The sequence below is a fragment of the Rattus rattus genome, chromosome 6 (genome assembly GCF_011064425.1).
Source record: "Rattus rattus isolate New Zealand chromosome 6, Rrattus_CSIRO_v1, whole genome shotgun sequence".
In the NCBI taxonomy this organism is placed as follows: domain Eukaryota; kingdom Metazoa; phylum Chordata; class Mammalia; order Rodentia; family Muridae; genus Rattus; species Rattus rattus.
Window position 1 is genome coordinate 149751763 of NC_046159.1, and position 21682 is coordinate 149773444.

Below are 21682 nucleotides of genomic sequence, written 5' to 3' on the forward strand. Positions count from 1 at the left end.
ACCTTTTCTAGAACAAGTTTAGAAAAAAATGGGTACCTTATGAACGTGTAACTTTCTTCCAAAATTTCTAAAAGAACACTCTGCTTAGATAGTAAATACCTGCATTGCAAGCTATGGACTGGTTTCATGGAATTAACAGTTTCTTATTCTGAAAGAAAATGGTATGAAGTGAAGCGCTTTGATAAACCTGGATCAAATAAGAAAGTCATGTTGATTTTAAATTTGTTTGGCTGTGTGTGTGTGTGTGTGTGTGTGTGTGTGTGTGTGTGTGTGTGTGTGTGTGGTGATGCCCATGTCTAGGCCCTTCCTTGCCTGGCCTGGCTGGGCCATCATGGGAAATGAGCAAGCTCTTAGTGGAGAGAGGCGAGAGACAGAGAAGCCAAGTGGTTTGTGTGTTATGAAGAAAGGAGAAGCAGGAGATGCTAAGGCTGTTGTTCTTCCTCCTTGGGAAATGGTGAATTACACTGTCCATCAATAGAGCCAGTAACAAACACAAGTTCCAGAGGTCCTGCCTCTCAGAGCTGCATCCTCACCCAGGAAGAAGGGACCTGCAGAGGAGACCACAGCCCTGACAATGCCCTGCTGTGTTTGCTTCCGCCACTGGCCCATCTGCTCATCTCTAGTTGGTTGTTGTTCAACCATGAGACGGGATGACTCCATCTTGAATTAGTAGTTTTTCTGCGCTTTGTTTAACTTTGGCCGGGGATTTATTTCCTTTGGAGTCTTTGGGTCGGACAAACTTTTAACCATCCAACTTTCAAAAGAAGATGTCACTGCTGGCACAGCGCGTGTAGTGGCAACTATGATGAGCAAGTGAAACAGACATGGGAAAGCTGGAGAAGCACATGGGATGGCCTGTGCACTCTGAAGAGAGGCAGAAATGGAGGTGTGAGGGTGATGAGGAATGGCCTAATGTGATTAGCCTGAGCTCCCACCTGAGGCCATGGTGAATTCCCTTCCTGAGCTGCCAAATAGGGCCGTTCTCCATCCTTGGCCATGCAAACCGCCCTGGTCTGGGCTGTTGCCTACAGCCATGTAGATATCTAAGGGCTATGCGGAGCTGGCCCCACCCTTTGCCTACTGTAGCACTCAAGGAAGCAGATCCAGCACAATAGAGATGACCCTGGGGACTGCGGATGCAGGTGAGCTTGCCCTGAGTACTTGAGCCCGGAAGAGCTGGCCCCACCCCTCACACAGGTAATGTGAGAGAACTGGCCCTGAGAGCATGACAGCTGGAGACCAACCCCCCTGTGAGTGAGTTTGCCCCTAGGGCATAAGTCTTGGAGACCTAAATCCATCTCTTGCCACCTCTATCTGGACCCATTCCTTGCATGGGCATTGTGGAAAAACTGGTCCTTAGGCAGCCTAGTACCTCACCTGGGCAGCATAGTAGAGCTGGCCCTGCGGGAGGGGTAGAGGTAAGCTAGCCCAGGGCGGTTTGAGAACAGGAGAGATGACCTTGCCCTTACCTGGCCCTAATGGCGAGGGCTCGTGAGAGTTGTGCAGCCCCTTGTCAGGAAGGAGTACTGGCTCCGCCCCTCTCTTAGGCTAAGGGGCCGAGATGGCCCTGGTCGTGTAGGTACCGGAGAGCTGGTAGACGGATTAACTCTGCTACTACCCAGGCCCAGATCCAGGGTTTTGAAATGGCCCACCTGAACATCTACCCTGTCTATGAACTTCTGGAACGTGCGAAGGGGCCAGTCCTGGAGATTCAAAGCTACAAGATCTCATGACACAGGACAACAACTGGATATCCAAGATGGATCCTATTGACTGTGTAGCAGAAGCCAGAGGCCTGCAACCAAACCAATGATTCTCTGCAATGAAAGTTTGCTAGTGAACTGTTTGGGCAGGAGGGTATATTGTGTGATACACCACAGCTTCTCTGAAAAGATGGTTGTTTTGTTGAGGAGATTGCAAGGGCAGATATAGAGGGACTGAGAGTTAAGTGGAATCGGGGTACATGATATAAAATTCACAAAGAATCAAGAAAAAGGTTTTTTTTTTAATCCTAAAATTTCCTTTTTAGTTACATACCCTTTTTAAAAAAATTAGATTTTTATTTATTTACATCTCATATTTTATCTCCTTTCCGGGTTTCCCTCATCCACTTACCCACCCCTATCTCCCCTCCCTGGCATTCCCCTGTTCTGGGGCATCAAGCCTTTACAGGACAAGGGCCTCTCCTCCCACTGATGCTGGACAAGGCCAAAAGAATGGTATCCTTACAATAAAAAATTTTAAAGAAGAATAGTACACTGACTATTTGACTCACCCCTAATAAGTCCCAGATATTAGACACATCTTTTATAATGGTTTGACTGATGCAAAAAAACCCCGGTTTGATGATGTCAAAACCCTGGGCATCAGATTGCATCACCCAGCAAAGCAATATTAGTTCAACAAAGTGGAAAGTGGGTTGAAGCCTTCCTTTAAACCAAGACATGGACCTGAATTTGGGGTTTTTTAAAATAATTTTTCTTCAGGGTCAAATGAGATTGGGTTCATTTAGTGTGATATCAAATACAAACCAAGTGTGATTTATTGCTCATGCCTGAAATTCTAGCATACAAGAGGTAGAAGCAAAAATATCAGGAGTTCAAGGTCATCTTTGCCTACCTTGGCTATCAAATGAGTTCAAAGGCCAGCTTGGGATTCATGAACCCTGTCTCTATAATAATAATAATAATAATAATAATAATAATAATAATAATATATTAATTATTATATTATACCCTAGGCCAATGCATTCTCTTAATAATTAAATATGTTAAAATTGTATATAAAGTAAAAACTATCTGAAAAGAGTCTCATGAGTCAGAGTTTGAAACACTTTCTTTTCTGGACCATATTCAACAAAAAAGTTTTCAGAACAGAGTCCATATTATTTTGTACAACAGCCTGTTAATTGCTTCCAAGAGAATAACAACAAGCTGTCCTTGAAAAGAATGGCTGGCAGGGGTACAGCTCTCCATACTTTTGGATAGTATTTGCCAAGAAACAAGGTCAGTCTGATAATGTGTCAAACACATTCTTTATTAACCTTAATAGGTGACGAACTATTGGTGGTTAAGTGGCCTGACGACTGTTGTAAATACTCTCATTGATCCTCCTTCGTAATCTGTAGTGAATTATTTTACATGAGAGACAGTGGCTAAGAGATTGCTTTATAAACGCATGATATAAGCAGGGCACTCAGATAGCTAACTACACTGGGTTGGAGGCCCTTGGAGAGCACATGACTTTTGCAGAGCACTGACCTCACTAGCTATTCTCTACACCCGGGCAAGAACACCGAAAAGTCTTAGAATGAAAGTCTACTTTTCTGATTGTTTTTCCCACAGTCCACCGACACTGCTCCCCTCTGCACAGTTGCCATGTCTCATCCTGTCTTGCTGAGATCACTAACTGAATCTTCTCATGACATAAATGAAAACGAAGATAATCGTAGTGTTGCTCCAATTTTTTTTTAATGTCATTATTTAGAGAGTCAAGAGGAGAAGGGTGTGCTTCTTCCGTTATGAAGCTGAACTTCAAGCCGCTCGCCCGGCTCGCTTCTCTTCCACATTTACAGCCTTCTGTCTTGCATCGCCTTCTTCCCGCTCTTTTGCACTCTGTTCCACTTCCTCATCTTCTTGTTTCCCCTCTGCCTGTTGCTTTAGGTTTCTTCGCTATTCCTGTCTGCTCTCCCACATCAGGCTTCTTCAGTACCATGGACAACCTACTCTTTCTCACTACCATGGGAAATGATTTGCTCTTCCTCTCAACGGTCTGCTGACACCAAGTTCCGAAATGCCCGCAGAACGCATCCACTTGCTGAAATCAATGGCTACTTTCAGCCTAATGTCTGGTTCCCATCCCGCTGGAAACAGGCAATCAGCCCCCGTCCAAACACCGTCATTCTCTGGCCCTGCCATTGCAGCGCTCCTTCACAGCCCATTTTTTCTGTCTCCCCTCATTGACTTCTTCCCTCATGCTGTCCGCTCACACTGACGTGGTTACCCGAAATCCACCGGCACCTCTGGGCAGCTCTTCCTTGACAGTGCACATCTGCTGAACGTATTGCATGGCTAATCATTCTCACTCTCGGCAAAAGTTTATGAGTTCTTATGCTCCACCACTGCTGAACCGATGCCCACTAAAGAAATGAGAAGTGACATCAGTTGGTTTTAATACAGCTCCATGAGGAAGAGATACCAAGTTTTATGTGCTTTATTTTATTCTCTACTTTTCTGATCATTGGTTATTTTTAGTGTTCCACTGGAATAGTGAACACAAATCATATATTTAATCACAGAGTAAACACATGCTAACTTTCTTTACTAGATTGTAGCTTATGGTGTTTTTGTACTAAAGATCTATTCTGATCATCTTTCTATTTTCTGGTCTTTCCAAAGCATGCAGAAGGGACCCCACACATTGTATTTGGATAGAGTTCTAAAGGTTAAGATTACTTTATGCCTAAAATTACACCAATATTTTATTGGATACGCTGGTTAGTTCATGGTAATTAAAAACTCTTGTTGCTAATTAAGTTAATAAAGTTGAGGATGGAAAACGGGAAAGGGAATAACATTTGAAATGTAAATAAGAAATACCCAATTTAATAAAGATGGAAAAAAATCATTAATGTAAAATCCGTAAAAAATAACAAATTAAGTCTGCAGTGATCCCAAAAGACTAAAATGTCTGTAGTGATGACTTCGAATGTTTATTCCCTAGTACCTCCCTCCCCACAAATGTTGTCAAGTGCACTCTATTTTCTATAAAAATCTACCAAGCATATATCATAATTTATCTAATTTTCCCCTGCCATGGAGTTCTGTGCACACCAATGATGTGACCATCCCCATGTGCAACGAGGCTAAGAGTGTAAGTAACCCTTTAGCTTGTGAGATACTGAAAATGAAGATGTCATTATATTTCGTGCACACAGAGCATAAATGGCACATGAGAACTCCATTTATTTTGGCATATATTACTTTATTTGACAATAAACCACCTGGCATCAGTAAAGTTATCACTTAAAATATTATTAGTGTATCTTTCCTATCTTAAAAAACTTTAAGCTATAAGAAATGTTGGACTGGACAAAGACATGTATTTCAGTAAAAGAGACAATGCAGCCTTAAAAGAATCTGCTACTTAGCTGGAGTCTTTCTCTGGAATCTAAGTAAAAGCACCGTCAGAATTAAGATGCCATTTGCATACTTAGTAGGTGAACAATTTAAAACTTCAGTTAAACCCAAGGGGAGAATGAAACTAGGTAAAAATTAGATAAAGATATTTGACAGCAGAAAATATTTGGCAAAGCTCCTAATTCTTATCCTCCCAAAGCTAAGTCTGAATTTTAATTAATGCTTTTGCCAATATCTCGACTCTAGCATTTTATGTTGAAGGAATTATTGAAGGATTGACTGCAGACGTTTGATATGGCAATAAATATTTATGATCTGCTGACTATTTTTTATATTATTCATTGGCTAAGTTCTTAGATCTCTTGCTTCCTTGGACCTTAGTAAATGAGAGATTTAAAATATCAGTTCATGTCCTCTCTCTCTGCTTCATGATTAGGATTCAAAATGGAAATTGGCCACAGTCCCGTGCCCTCAACAATCAATGATTACTGTTTATGTAGAGAAGCTAGTGTGTCTATGCAATCTAAGTTAAAAATGAATCAAAATGTTACATGTGTCAATGTATTCTAGATCTAACAAAGTTGGATCTTGTTATATAATAGCCCTGTTTGCAGTTATACCCATTGAAATGGAGATTATTCATCATTTAGTAATATCACTTAGTAAAATCACCTCATTGCTCATTGTAATCAATACATGATGATATGCAATTCTAGTGGGTTTGCCCTTCCAAACTCATGGCAGCCAAGTTTCCAAAGCTTACGAACTTCTTATAATACCTTCAAATAACTTTTTATTAATCTTGGTACTTACTAGATTTTTGTGACCTGAGAGCTTTTCTGCAGTGGCCCTCTTTGGAAGCTGGAGCACTTCCTTTCGTTCCCTTCTCATCTCCTTGCCTCATTGACTAGAGAATAAACTTTGTAATTCTGTCACTAAGCAATTTTTTTTATCCAACTGTAACTTAAGAAAAAAATTACAAAAGTTTTGTGCCATAACAATCAGGTATTTTAATATTATGCCAAAACATTATGTGGGTCAGTCAGTCAAACAGGTAAGACTAGATAAACAAAATTACAAGTGTTTAACTATACTCTATGGCTTAAGGTCAAATAAATTAGCTATGTGAATCTTGTCATAAATAAAACTAGACATCCACACCACTTAAAAGACAACCACATAGAGATGTAGCAGATGATCATTTTGTTGCGGTGGACTGTGGGATGTCTAAGCTATGCCTGGTCTCCATCAGGTTATTTTAAGACTTGAAATGAGATCATGTCTCTACAGTGATGGATTGGCATACAGTCGTCACTCAGCACATAATACTGGCTGTCATTATTAGCCAGTAATCATGGCTCCCTGAGCTCCAACGGTGAATTCAATCAGCAGAGAGAGATTAATAGACGTGTTGTGCTAGCTAGACCCCCCCCCAAAAAAAAACAAATGGATCTCTAAAATTTTCAAATAGATCTCTAAAATTTTCATTCACTATGCATTTATGATTGCGGTATCTCACTGCAACTTGTAGAAACCTGGTTTAGAGTGCTCGTGCTATAATTATGAAAGTAATAAAATAATTAAGTCTAAAAGAAAATTATTTTATTGTTTCTGACTCTCTCGCAACTTCATTTCATTATTTGTCCCATAAAAACCCATATGGAGTATCTAGCACAATGAGGAGTAATGGGGTATACACCCCACGACAAAAGTCCCACTCGCCCAACATTAGAAGTTGCTACATGTTTTTGCCCTTTCTCTCCACACAAGTCCAGATTCCAAAATCTCAGTGAAGCCAAGATAGCTTTCTTTCGCCCATTTTGCCATATGTTTGAAGGATTTTCTTTTAATTGGCAGGTCATGGTGTGTGTGGCCTATTGAACAAGCTGACTAACGGATGCTCATATACAATATTGCTCTTTCAAAACTGAAATAGGAAATCAAAGGGTCTAAGTTGGGATGATGATAGTCTGTCCACAAAGATTTACATATTCTATCTCCCTGTGAAGTGTGTGTGTGTGTGTGTGTGTATGTGTGTGTGTATGTGTGTGTATGTGTGTGTATGTGTGTGTGTGTGTGTGTGTGTGTGTATGTGTGTGTGTGCGTGTGTGGGGACACAGTCAAATTCTTAGCATGATGATTTGTTTTCTGCCGGCCATTTTGTCAGATTCAACAACTTGATGCTGTACCGCTTCTAAAATTCATATGTGAGAACTATTCTGGCATCCCTCATTCTGCAAGGCAGCAGGAGCCCTGTGATTTCTCAAAAATGAAGGAAGAAGTAGGTTGACGTTTGGACGTGTGGTACACTACCAGTTACAGATTGTTCGTGGCCCCCAGTGGACGCACTGGTCAGAGCAGTGTCAGGACACAGGGTGATGGAGATGAGGGCGCAAAAGTGCTGATCCAGCACCTCTATCGGAGGACATCCTCATCCGAGTCTGCGGACTCCGGATCAGCACCCAGCTCCATCAGAGCAAACAGTTCATTGTCCAAAAGCAAGCAAAGCACTTGGCACACTGTTGTCCGGGGTCTGAAAACGGAGCTTTCCCCCTTCCTTCTTTTATATCGATTTTGTAGTATCAAAAACCAAATCCCTTTTTCCCCTAGGATCAAAGTACTGCTCTACAGATCTAAGAGTGTGGGTAGGGCACGCAGCAAACGCAGAGCGCACAGTTACAAGAAAGAAGCCATTAGGCAGGAGGCAGCAGTGTGGAATGGAGTAGGTGCCTGCATCCGTTTGATCTCCACAGTTCTTGTGCAGTCAGAGTGGCATTCAGCTGGCCATCGCAGGTAAAATAGAGTACACTATTGGAAGCATGCCCAGAGAGAGCTCGGAGCTCCACCCCAGGCACCTACCTAATCACTGGGGGAGGGGGGACGCAATTTCTAGCCACTTGATACACTAGGTTAGAATGAGATGAGATGATAAGGAAAAATAATGTCACATTGGGCCCTAGAAACTAAGTCTATTTTAAAAATTGTAGGGTGTCACCAAGATGGCTCAGGCACTGGCTGTCAACTTTAACAGCCTAGCTCAATCTCCTGGACCTACCTAGAAGGAGAGAGCAACTCTTCCAAGTTATCCTCTGACCCTATGCACACGCACACGCATTAACACATACATGTGCGCGCGTGCGCGCGCACACACACACACACACACACACACACACACAAAGAGAGAGAGAGATTTAGACACAGACAGACATAGACACAGACACAGACACAGACACAGACACAGACACAGACACAGACACAGACACAGACACAGACACAGACACAGAGATTCTAATTGTGCCTGTTCAGCTACAGTTGCTTCTGATTGCAAACAACCATACACATTGCTTACTGTCCACCGAAAATAACCCCTTATAAGGTACTTTCATAGCTTGGGTAGTTGTGGTTGTGGTTGGGTGGCTATATGTGGCTAAGCCCAGATGTGTGCGCTCAATGCACAGTGGCACTTAGGGAAAGTCTAGAAAACACTTAAAATGCTCCTCATAAACTTTGGGGTTTTGAGATCATTTCAAAGGTAGTTTCTTTTGTGTTTTATGCAGTTCCTCCAAAAAACATATTTGTCACTTGGTTGTTTAAAATGCATTATATTCTTTTAGCAAAATGACAGATTCACCCACCATTTATGCTGCCGAGTTCCTGAAGCGAACAGGTTATTTCGAAAGCCTCTACTTTAGGGAACTTTGCAATAATTTTAAAAACACAGAACACTCTCTGCTGCTTTTTGCCGCTTTGCCTCTACTTTATGTCTGAAATATTGTTTCATCTTTTGCCAGATCAGCAGATAATCAGTGCTTTAGATTCCCTCACAATGTGTTTTTTATGTTCCTTTCAAGGAAACAAAATAGCAGGATTTAAATACATCACAGCACTCGATGCCAACACTGAGGGGATGTAAATAGATTGCTGGACTGACGCGCAGCTGTCGGAGAGTAATTGTTGCCTGTGTGCTTCGTAAGGCAAGCTTTTAATTAAACATCTGCACCAGGTCACAGGGCAGAAGTACTAAGATGCGATTAAGAAACCTTTTCCTCTTTTGAGAAGTGGTTACTGTATCATCTTAAGGCTGGGCTTATAGACGGAGTGTTCTCTGCCTTCACAGAACACATTGCAGTCACTGGATGCTTTGGTAGAAAGTCTGAGGAAGCCTCCAGAGATGGGCCCATTCAGTGGTTCACTGGGACCATTGAAACCACCCAATGTCGTGCACATTATCAGATGCAGGGCCTTCAAAGCCACATCCTAGAAATTACCTGTTCTAATGTTTACATATTTGTGCGTACGTGATATATCACGATGGTTCTGAGTGTCACTCCTCCAGCTCAGCATCCCCTAAGCCCTCTTCCAAACAATGCATTGTGGATGACTGCAGAAAATGGACGAGGCTATTGCAATGGATTTCCCTGTTCGTAATGATCTGCTTCACTACCTCCCTCCATTATCTTAGCCAATCAAAAGAACACTGCAGTTCATCTCTCAATTTTCACACTCAGGAACTGAAGATATTTTACCCAGCAGCCCGGCAGATAATAATTTGAAAAATATACTTACGTCAAAATTTAGCCTGGCCCACTTAAAATTCTTAACACTTATATCGAGGTCCTGGATTTGGTATCTGAATTTGACCTAATTATCACTGTGAATTCTTAAGTTACTTAACCTCTTCCAATCTCAAATGTCTGTGTATAAAGTAAAGACTGGATCAGGTGAGGGTTATAAATGCCAGATGAATACCAAGAATATTAAAACAGAGTCACCGACTAGAGGCATCACATGCGCTAGCCATAGGGCTCAGGATTGAAGGTTGCTCTACTGGGAATAAGTAACAAGAGATGGTTACAAAGTGGTCAAAAAGGTGAAGCTGGCCTCAGAGATGTTTGTTGGTGAGCAAAAGAATAAAAATCAAATGTGGGGTAGAGAACCCAGAGGCTGGAGGGGAATTGTGTGTATTGGGGAGGGGCAACTCAATGGATAGGCTAACCACAGCGAAGAACGCATGAAGAGAGGTGAGAAATGAGGAGGATAGGCACCACATGCCTTGGATATGGCCCTGGAGATGGCACTAATCGCCAGGCACTGGAAGACAATGAGAAGAAAGTATGTTGAACATGTGGGCTGGTGGCGAGTTCACAAGGAAGTCAACGCAAGACGGTATCTGGTGCTCGGTAGCCTCTGACAATAATGCCAACAGTGTGCAGAATCACACATACCTCACATCTCTTGGGGACAGAAATAATCCTGACCAGAAGAATCAAGAGCCATTAGAGAGGTCCCATCTACTGCAATTAGCAGACCCTATGATCCAATAAACTAATGTGGTTTCCCTTTGTCCACTCCTGGTTATTACTGTGACACCAGAAAGCACAGCTAGAGACTCCTGCAGAAAGAGATTCCTGGCATAGGAAAAGGAGAAGGGGAAGGAGAGAGAAAAAGAAGAGATGGGGAAAGGGAAGGGAAGGAAAGAGAAGAGGAGAATTTCAGTGAAAAAATACTTTAGTGATTATCTGACCTGATGTTCTGTTTATAGCATGATACCTGTCTCTTGGTAACAATTAAATACATGGAAATCTTTGCTAAATAAATTAATAAATAAATAAGGACCAAAGCACAGAAATAGTTAATAGTTATTGACATACCCGCATAAAAATCAACACCTCATGACTTTTAAGCAATTATATTTCCCATTACGCCGTGCATGACCATAGCACACATTGTCTTTGGGACCCTGTTCCCCTTCCTGGGTGCCTTGCCCAGCCTTGATATGAGAGTTTGTCCTTTGTTCTATTGTATCTTGTTGTACAGTATTCAGTTGACCGCCCTGGGAGGCCTACACTTTGGGGGGACAGCGGTGGGGAACGAATCTGGGGGAGAGGGGAGGTAGAAGGGAAAATGGGACGGATGGAGGGGGAAGCTGCAGTTGGGGTCCATTGTATGAGAGAAGAATCAATAAAAAAAATTTTAAAAAACATTAAAACAAGGTATTTTAATATTTAAAGTTTGTTTCACCGCATCTTAGTTGACAATGTCGTTTGTCATGCTTTATATTCAAATAATATCTTTATAGCTCTCATAACTTAAGCACCCATTTTTATTCCTCTACCCAAAATTGATGGCATGCACAGTAATGCCATCTCCAAAACAAGTTAACGGAACTATGGCAAGATCTACTGCCCAGACGGAGTTCTCCTCAGACTGAAGCCTGATTTTCTAACTTTCATCTTAAAGAGACTCCATGGGAATTTCAGAAACTATTTTCAGAAGAACGATGTTCCTATCTTTGTAAGAATAGAAATTGAGACATTTTTAGCAGAAGAAATTAGATTTAGGTCTAAGGGAAAACTTTTGAGCAGTAAAAGGCATAGAGCCATTTTAACAAGTTCTTCTGGAAACATCATGGGAAAGGGCATTGACCAGTTTGCTTTCTTCAGTGCTGTTGGCCTGGTCTTTCCCATTTTCGGGCAGACATGAGCATGCACTGAGATGCTCAACTGTGGATGATGTGTGTTCTACCCACTGCTACATGCACGGGTCATATGTTTATTCTCCACCTGAGCCTTCTTCCCCAACTAACCACAGTGTACTTAAGTTCCCGAAATGAAAACACTTTTCTTTAATGTGAATGGGAACATTGACAAGTAAATCAACATCAATAAGGTCCAAAACAATGTGTAAACATGTACAATGTACGTGCTTGTGACCATTATAAATAATGTGTTAACATGTATGACGTATGTGTTTGTGACCGTTACAAAACAGTGAAAATGGAAACAAAAGGTAATCAAATTCTATGTCAAAATAATATCTTAATACTATTAAATTTAACACAAGGCCCAGAAAGTACACTTTAATAAATCGTATTGGGTAAGAAGAAGAATTAACTCGTTTCATATAGAGTGTATATAATTGGTAGGATGTATAGGGTTGATGAAAATTTTTCTTTTATCATAATCTGACTTGATTAAAAGGAAAACTTTGAAACGCTAATGGGAAGGTATTAAGTTCAGCTTTGATTTCTTTTCGCTGTTTTCCTCTAACTATTCCCACCACTCTATTCAATGAAAATCTACCTAATATGTAAAGAATTTCCAATATGGTACTGATATAATATTCTGCACGTTGTACAGAAAGCTTGGAAGAGGCAAAACAGCAGCAAAACTTAAGTCTGAGGTTTAGAGCCACAAGCATATGGTAACTGCGATTTCACTGGAACAGTACAATATGTCCTTGAAGACGTAGGAAAAGAGATGGATATGTCGAGGTAAATGTATCCATTAAAGTGGAGGGTAGTGAATAGGAGATTCCACCTGAATGGCGAGCTTCAAGGTAGGGCTTGTGAGCAGTATTGATACTGGCTTCCCACAGTGGTGATCCGTGGGGTGGAGAAGACAGAAATAAGGTCAAAGGACTGTAGATAAAGAGTGGGAAATGGCAGCTATGGCTGTCAAGTGTCTTTAACTCAGCAGAGTAGACTATAAAAAGAGTATTGATCAAGAAGTCAATTCACAGAGTTGGGTCCACAGAGGTAGTTAAGGAAAGCAGATCCAATATAAGAGACACAAAAAAGGAAGATTCTTTAGTCCACGGTGACTCAAAGAATGTGGGAGTAGAGGGACTTGGCATAAAAATAACTCTAATTTAAACAATCCTTCATCAAGAGTGTTCTCTTTTATTCCCAAAATGATGAGGTGTCCAGGAAAAATCCAGTGATAAATATTTATCTCCATGACTAAGAAAGAACCAAATTACTTTAGAACATTTTTTTCATATAGAACAGTAGCTTTAAACACCCTTTCTCTTACCTGTACCCCATCATTGGGTATCAGATCTCTGTGAGGCCACACCAGTGTAAGTCATGACATTCATCTGTCACATCAATCTGACCTAAAGTCAATATTCCTAGAATTGCCTGTCTTGAATCGGGTTGTAAGTAAATGTCCAATCGAGGAATCCATGTAGCCTTCCAGGCAATGAAAAGATGTGCTTAGCTTTCCAGAGAAATGCATCCTTATATTTGTGTGAAGAATCTTTCCTTGGTAAAAATGTTTTCACAGCAAGATCTCATTTTCACAGTAGACCTGAAACAGCAGAAATGAATGTAATGTTCTAATTTCCAGCTTATAAAAGAAGAAACTGAGAGATTCCGAAATCAAGTGACCCCTTTACAACTCTCCCTCTGAAAGAAGCAAGCAGATCGGCAGTAGAGCTAGGCCCCCTGCCTGTGCTCTTAAATCCAGTCTATCTTAGAACTTGGCTTGGAACACAGTAGGATGACACATGCCAGGTGGCTTCTATTTTGTTTCACAACATGTAAATGACATTCATACAGCATAGTCTACGAATAACCTGATTTGTCCATTCCATCTAAACAAGCACATGTTTGTATATATCACCATCTACAGCAGTTTTTGAAACAGCACATTAGCTAGGCATTTATATAATTTGTAAAGTGGACAATTGAATCTTGTCAAGGAGTTAGATAGCTTTTCAGTAACTCAACTCTCATCTTTAACCTTCAGAAATTTGTTTTTCCCAGTAAAGAGAATACTATTCATCAGTTGCTTTGTTTTATGACTTGAAAAATCTATGGAGTAGAAACCATTTGTACACATTTAAAGGCAGTGTTGCAAAGAACCACAAATAGTTCTCATTAATTACCACATGCCTGTTCTTTAGACCTGAAGAGAACTAGTTCCTTTTTCCTAGAGAAGACCAGAAGAACAGAGAGAAAGATTAAGAGACCAAGGGTTGTCAACTGTGATTAAAGTTAGTGACAGCCTTAGAGTAAAGTGGCATCTGTCACCTTCCTGCCTTTTACTTGGTCACTTGGAATCAGTCACTTCTATAATCATTTGGCTATGACTGTAGTGGGAATATCTTAATTGGGCCACCCTAGTTTTTCAGAAGGATGTTATCAAGGACAAATAACTACAGGAATAGCAACCATATTTTCATAAAGATGTAGAGTCACAGCCTTGTCACCTATTATCTAATTATCAGTTATTTCCCAAATAATAAGTTGGTATTATGTTTCTTCATCATTTAAAGGAAATCTGATCAAATCCTTGTGCTAAATCAAATTCCTAATAAATGATAGGCTTGGAACTCAGTCTTTTGCATCACTATCCCAAGTCATCTTCCTATCTCAGGCAGTCTTCTAAACACACAGAAAACACTGGGGCCAGAATAAAGGTAGGTAGGTAGGTAGGTAGATAGATAGATAGATAGATAGATAGATAGATAGATAGATAGATAGATAGATAGATAGATAGATAGATTTGATAATGGATAGATGGATAGATGAATGATGGGTGGTAGGTGGATGGATGATGGATATATAGATGATAGATGGATGGATGAAGGATGATAATGGGTGGATGATGGGTGGGTAGATGAATGATGGATGGATGGATGGATAGATGGATAGATGGATAGATAGGTGGGTGGATGGATGGATGGATGGATAGATGGATAGATAGGTGGGTGAATGGATGGATGGATGGATGAAAGGGAATATCAGATGTGCCCAAGAGCAAACTGACATAAGATGTTTGTCCTCCCTAGCAATCTGGGGAATTCTAATTAAAGACATGATACAACACAGTAGTAGAACAGTTACCTAGCATGTGAGTGCCCCTGGCCTTAATCCTCAACACCAAACAGTACCAGAGAGTGGGATGGAGGTGGGAGAGGAGGAGAGAAAATACCCTATCTGGCTCTGTCATTTTTTAGGACTCTGAAATGAATAATAGAGTTAGTTTAAAATGATGCAGAGTCATTCCCACCGGCTCCCCTCAAGCAAGAAAGCCTAATAGCCGAGAAGGAAGAGCCACTCCAGCTCTGTGAGTGTGGGTTCAGTGCTTCAGCACCCTTTCTGACATTGTGGAAATGTGTGGTCAAGCATTTACTCACAAAGGCTACAGAACTTTCTAGAAGCAACCCTACCCTAGGTCCTTTGCCAATGTCTGTTGAGCCTTTCTATCTATTTCTTTAGAACTTCCGGTTGCCTCACATTTAGGAAAAATGGCTTGTTAATCAGACCAACAAAGTTGAAGGTATTTTTCTTAGGAATTTTTACTCCTAGAACTACTCATTTATAAGTACATTGGGGAGACTTAATCTACACACACACACACACACACACACACACACACACACACACACATATACATATACCTGAAAATGTATAAGTCTGTTAATTATTTTGGTGTTTGCTGTCTTGATAGATGAGGATATCTCAGAGAAAAATCCCTGGCCACTTGTACTATGCAGTTCAAAACTCCACCATACTGAGCTGTCTACTGAGTTGGCCTCTGATGATCTGTAAGAGCAGAGCTTTCCTTCCTCATATACTCCTCGGCGGCGGCAGCCACTATTTTAATTTTCAAGTTCAAAGCTTCAAGTATTATGTTTCATCAGGATAAAAATACCCACCCATAATAGAACTAGTCTCCAAAAATAAAGTTGTTATTCATCCATAATTTAAGAAATTTTAAAACAATTATCTCAAATAACTGTGCCTTTTACATTTAAAGGGAGAAATCTTTTTAATGATTATATTTCATAATGAATAATTTGTATTCACAGCATTTCTAAGTTCATAAAGTTTGCTCCTAACCGGTAGACTCCTACAAGCCTATGCTAATTCTCCCTTGGGAAAAAGAACAAATGTTGTTGCTGAAATAATTTTTCCAAGATAAGAGACTGTGTCCACAGAAGCTCCCTGTTTGACTGACAGGGTCCCGAGCCCCCATTATCCATGGTGACTACATTCTTACAATGCTCAGAGGCCACCAAGCCCTGTCGCTTTGCCTTCTCGTTTCGTTCTCGCAGCACCTTCACAATTCTTCAAATACCAGAATTTTCTTTTTCATCCAAAATTTATGGCTATCACTTCTCTGTTTGAAATTTCTTTGATCTTGGTTACACTGAAATGGAAATGGAAAAGAAAAGAAAAACGAAACGTATGTTTCTTCAAAGTACAAATTCCTTTAGCTTTTGTTCTTCCTGAGCCTGAATGTGGTTGCCCATTCTCCTGTTGGCGGACCTTTGTGTCCTTGAGTCACCTACGGAGAACTGAAGTATTACTGTAACTGATTTCTTACTGTTGACTGAGAAGCAGAGAACTCTTTCGGTGTTCTCATAAATAATTCCATTTCTCTATGTCAATGTTAATTGAACTTACCTCATGTTGTCAATCTCTCCTTTTTTCTTTGCAGGTGATGTCATTGTCTATATTAATGAAGTTTGTGTCCTTGGACACACTCATGCAGATGTTGTCAAACTTTTCCAGTCTGTTCCTATTGGTCAGAGTGTCAACCTGGTGTTGTGTCGTGGCTACCCTTTGCCCTTTGATCCTGAAGATCCTGCCAACAGCATGGTGCCACCCCTTGCAATAATGGAGAGGCCACCTCCGGTGATGGTCAATGGAAGACATAACTATGAAACATATTTGGAATACATTTCTCGGACCTCACAGTCGGTCCCAGATATTACAGACCGGCCACCTCATTCTTTGCACTCCATGCCAGCTGATGGCCAACTAGATGGCACATATCCACCACCCGTCCATGATGACAATGTGTCTATGGCTTCATCTGGAGCCACTCAAGCTGAACTTATGACCTTAACCATTGTGAAAGGTGCCCAGGGATTTGGCTTTACTATTGCCGACAGTCCCACGGGACAGCGGGTGAAACAAATACTTGACATTCAGGGATGCCCTGGGCTGTGCGAAGGAGACCTCATTGTTGAGATCAACCAACAGAATGTACAGAGCCTGAGCCATACAGAAGTAGTGGATATACTTAAGGACTGCCCCGTCGGGAGTGAAACTTCTTTAATCATCCATCGAGGAGGTAAGACGAACACAGGTGTGAAGTACAACGTGTGGGTAGATGGGAAGAATTCTTTATAGTAATATTGTTTGAGTGAAGTTTTCTATAGGCTGGCATAAAATCATGCCTCAAAAAAAAGGTAAAAGAGGCAGAGAGACAAATGTGAATTTAGGATCCAGATCGCTGAATATTCGCAGTGTTCCCTTGACCCTACTTACATTGTACACTACGATGGCACTTTCAGTCTTACTGCCCCAGCAATATGGAGTTGTAGTGTTAAGAACGAGCTCCAGCCATGGCCATGTTATGTTTTGTCACAAAGGTCAGTTGTGCAGAACTCAGTCTATGCCTGTTGATTTGAGAAGCCTGCTTTGTAAAGGAAACAGTACTGCAAATTGTATGTGGGCTTCCAGGCCAGCAATGGGGAGGCCGGCCAGCTCCTACAATGCAAGTGCTCTGATAATCCTTGTAAGGACCACTGGGAGCTGGATTCCAATAAATACGTTTGAATAGGAATATTCCACTATGGGACACAGGCATCCACCACCGTGGATAACTCTGGAAAGTGATGGAAAGGGGTCTGGGCAGCGAGCTCCATGAAGAGCATGGGGACACAATTTAAGAGGGTGCTGGAAGCTTCCAGTCTTCACTGCTCTCTTCTGGAGCCTTTGTAAGAAAATGAATGGGGCAAAGCTAAGGGCCCTTCCATACTTCTCTGTTGATGGGAAGAACATAGTGCAGACTGATACCGAGTTTCCCTCCCTACCTGTTAATAGGACATAGGACTGGAAGTCCTTGATTCATGGCTGTATGACTGTCACAGCGGGGTTTCAATGCCATCTAAACTCATGGTAACGTTCTTACTATCTTGAGTGGCTCACTCAGTACTCGTCTGCTGAATCTAAACAGACCCTGAAGCTTCAGCAGAGGACAGCCATGCACACACACACACACACACACACACACACACACACACACACACAAAAAAAAACCCTATGTGGTTAAACATATGTGATCGCCTATTTAAAGCTCTCAAAACAGCATGGGAAGTCAGTTATTTTTAAATGCAAGCAAAAGAAGTCAGAGCTGAAAGAAAGAACCATTTATGATTTATGTGGCCCTCTCCGGAGCTTTTTTCCCTTCAGGGAAATATTACATTGTTGATTCACCCAATGCTATGCATTTGTGAGCAGCACTATGGCAAGCTCCCATTACCGAGGGGAAATTAATAGGATAACAAAATAATCACACAGTTCTCCTTCTTGGGGCATTGTTATAAAGTAGCACATGAAGTTTGGTAATTAACTGTTGACAGCATATTTTGACTTCTTGCATTGCTTGTTTAAGATTAATAGAAGTGTTTCTAATTTAAACATGTATATTCCTAATGTTCAATTGAAAAACTCAAATTTTGGACAATATTTCTAATATTAAGGGGTATAGCTGAAAATTGCTGTATTGTAGCCATTGTTTGGCTCACAGAAAGAAATTTAAACACATTTTTTAATGTATATAAAATGGCTTCTTTTAAATTGTGGCTTATCAGGATAATGCTTTGAAATCCTAGCTATTACCGTAATGTGTGCCTTTCTGGAAACAGTCTGTTGCGTGTGCGCATGCGCTCAGCTGAGGCGCCTGGGTCTTCCGCCTCCCCTTCCACACCCTCTCTGATCACTCACTTAGACTGTGAGTCATGAGACTTCTATCTGCTGCTCTGTTTGTTTGCGGTGGATGAAGCCTTTGCTTTCTCCCTAGCGCAGCACTGTGGAATCTGGAAGTCCTTGCTAGAAACATGTAGAGGTCCCCAAAATTCTTACAGCGGTCACTCCCCTCTGAAGGTAGCAGGAGCTGGCTCCATGTTTGTGCAGTGCTGCACATGTGGATTATCTGGGGTTTGGCTATTCATGTGGCCTCATTCTGATGAGCAAACACCTCCTCATTTCAGGAGCCTGGCTGACTGTCCTCTTTGTTTGTGTCTTTGATTGTGAAGCAATGATTGAGGTAGTTGTCTTTTTTTTTTTCTAGTAACAATTCTGAAAGCATGCAACGAAAAGAAATTTCTACCCTACCCATAAGTCCACTCTTTCTCATATAGGAAGTATGCCAACTGGTTGGCACATATATAAAACATATACTCTAAATCAGAGGGAATGACATCATGCCTGTGTATGCCTTACTTTTAAATGTCTTTGTTAGGAGGCTGTATTTAACTGGTTAGACATAAATCACGTGGTATAATTTATTTACATAACATTAGTCAATTGCAGGTATATAGTTCATCATGTTCTTCAAACGCGGCGTACTTGCATAATGAGCACCATCCCTTAGAGTATCCGTCACCCCATGCTCCCTCAGATCTGTCACCCTCTCCACTCCTACCTTCAGCCGCCAAGGACCGCTAATCTGCTTTTCTACATAGTTTCACCTTTCAATACTATTTTTATGACTAACATACCTGTTGGTAAATTGTCTAACAGGCTTCCAAAATGGCTCCCTTTCACAGTCCCTCGGCAACGTCTGAGAGCCCCAGTCTCCGCCCAGTGCTTCTCACATGTGGTTAAATAAATCTTTAGCGCCGCCGTTTTATTGAAAGTACACTTACCGACTCCTTTGCACGGTGTTAGTTTACATTCCTGTGATCTTTTCACGTGTTCACGTGTTTATCACCATTCATAAACTTCTTTACTTACATGTGTCCTCAAGTATTTTCCCAATTCTATATTGACCTATTTATCGCTTTTCCTGCCTTATTTTTTTTGTACCGAGAGTTGAGCCTGATGCGTGCTACGTGACTCTCTGCCGCATCTCTGAAACGGCCCTGTTCGTCATCCTAAGTGACAAAAGCTCATTGTAGGTACCGAGCTTCTTTAGGACGGCGCCTTTTGGTGCCTTCTTCTTGGTGCCTTTTGGAGCAGAAGCACGGGAGGTTTAGATTGGGTGAAGTGAAGTGAACCAGGCTCATTTTAACCTGAGTCATTTGCTGTCACATCTTTGCTTAACCTAAAATCACAAATTTTTTCCTATGTTTTTATTCTATAAATTCTAAAGCCTTAGTGCCTATATTTAACTCCAAACCAACTTCAAGGTAATTCTTATATGGTATTATGGACTTAAATTCATTTCATTTGTTTGCGCAAATACAGACAATTGTTCTAGCACTGTTTCCTGGGAAAACCACAAAACCCATTCTTTGTCATTGACTGGTTGGCTCTGGTGATGAAAATGACCTCACCGAGATGTCTGTTTCCAAAGCCCCTACTCAGTCCCCTTGGTCTGCATGCATATTCTTATGTTAACACAACACTTTCTAGACTACAGTAGCTTCGTGTAAATCTTGAAATCAGTGTGAGCCCTCTAAATTTTTACAAAATTGTTTGGGCTCTTCCTGCTCCTTTCATTTGCATATAAACAGAGATGATAGAATTGGCCTTTTGAGTATAGAGTTTTAATAAACGCTTAGGGTTTCATATGTGCCGCACTGTATCCTGTGTATCCCTCATTCCTCCCTAACTTCTCCCAGACCCACCCCATCTCCCCTCTTCATCCCAACTTCATTCCCCCTTCACTCCTTAATAATCCTCCAAATCAAATTAGCGTTGCCCATACACGCCGGGGTATTTCCATCCACTCGAGCACGATTGACCTTAGATGCCTTAAAACGGATTCTCCCTCTCAAGCAGCCATCAGCCATCAGCAGCTCCTCAGTTAGCAATGAGGGCTCATGAGCCCCTAACCCTTGTTTCCGAGAACGTTGACTTCTCTATAGCTTGACTTTGTGCAGATCGTGTGTAGGCAAACACAGGTGCTCTGACCTCATGAGAGCAATTGTCCCGTCCAGAAGCCACCATTTTGCTCGGATCCTCTCCTACCTCTGGTTCTTAAAATCTTTCCCTCCCTTCTTTTGAAATGGTCCCTGAGCCCTGAGGCTCAGGAATTGTGATACAGATGTTCCGTCCATGACTTGCTGCTGCTCTGTTAATCCCAAAGACGGGCAGAGAAAGACCACTGATCCAAATCATCGTGACCAAATTAATTAGTCCTTTAATTAAAGCGAGCCTTTTTATTCATGCACGTGGACTGCCACCTTCAGTGTCCTGGAGGTCAGTCAGCATTGGATGTGGGGAAGATGAAACTTTTATAGCTCAGGTGTTGGGGGTTTCCAGCTAGGGGGAAAGAGGCAGGATTCCTGGGGCAAAGCATCAGTAAGTGGTCAAAACAAGATCATCCCATCCCAGTGCAGGCTTTTAATCCCAGCACTTAGGAGGCAGGGGCAAGCAAATCTATCAGTTTGATGCCAGCTTGGGTTTACAGAGTGAGTTCCAGGGCAGCCAAAGCTATGCAGAGAAAACCCTGTCTCAGAAAAACCAACATAAACACAGCAAGCAGTCACAGCAAGGGAGTCATACATGGTCGTATAACTTCTGAACCAAAGGTGGGGTTGCAAAATGGTTATAAACAACTTCTGAAACCAAGTCTGATTGCCAGGCAATACAGAACCATCTGTAGTTAAGGTTACAAGATGGAAGCAGGCTGGTTCTTCAGCTCCACACACAATGGCTTTGTATGTATTCTGTTCAATAAAAGACCTGCTGAGATCAGGGAACTACAGAACAGCTTTCCAGCTTACCGCTGAACTTCTCAATCCCAAATGTGATGTACCTCCTTGCTTGCTCAAATCTCCTCCAGGTTCTCTCA

At 41.5% G+C, this 21682-nt stretch overlaps 1 protein-coding gene across 1 annotated transcript in view; it reads left to right on the forward strand.

Moving 5' to 3' along the window:
- Window positions 1-21682, forward strand: part of Magi2 (membrane associated guanylate kinase, WW and PDZ domain containing 2) — a 1438642-nt gene that overhangs the window by 1183168 nt on the left and 233792 nt on the right. Inside the window, 1 exon segment of the mRNA XM_032907059.1 lies at window positions 16370-17008. Coding sequence (XP_032762950.1) covers window positions 16370-17008 — 639 coding nt within the window.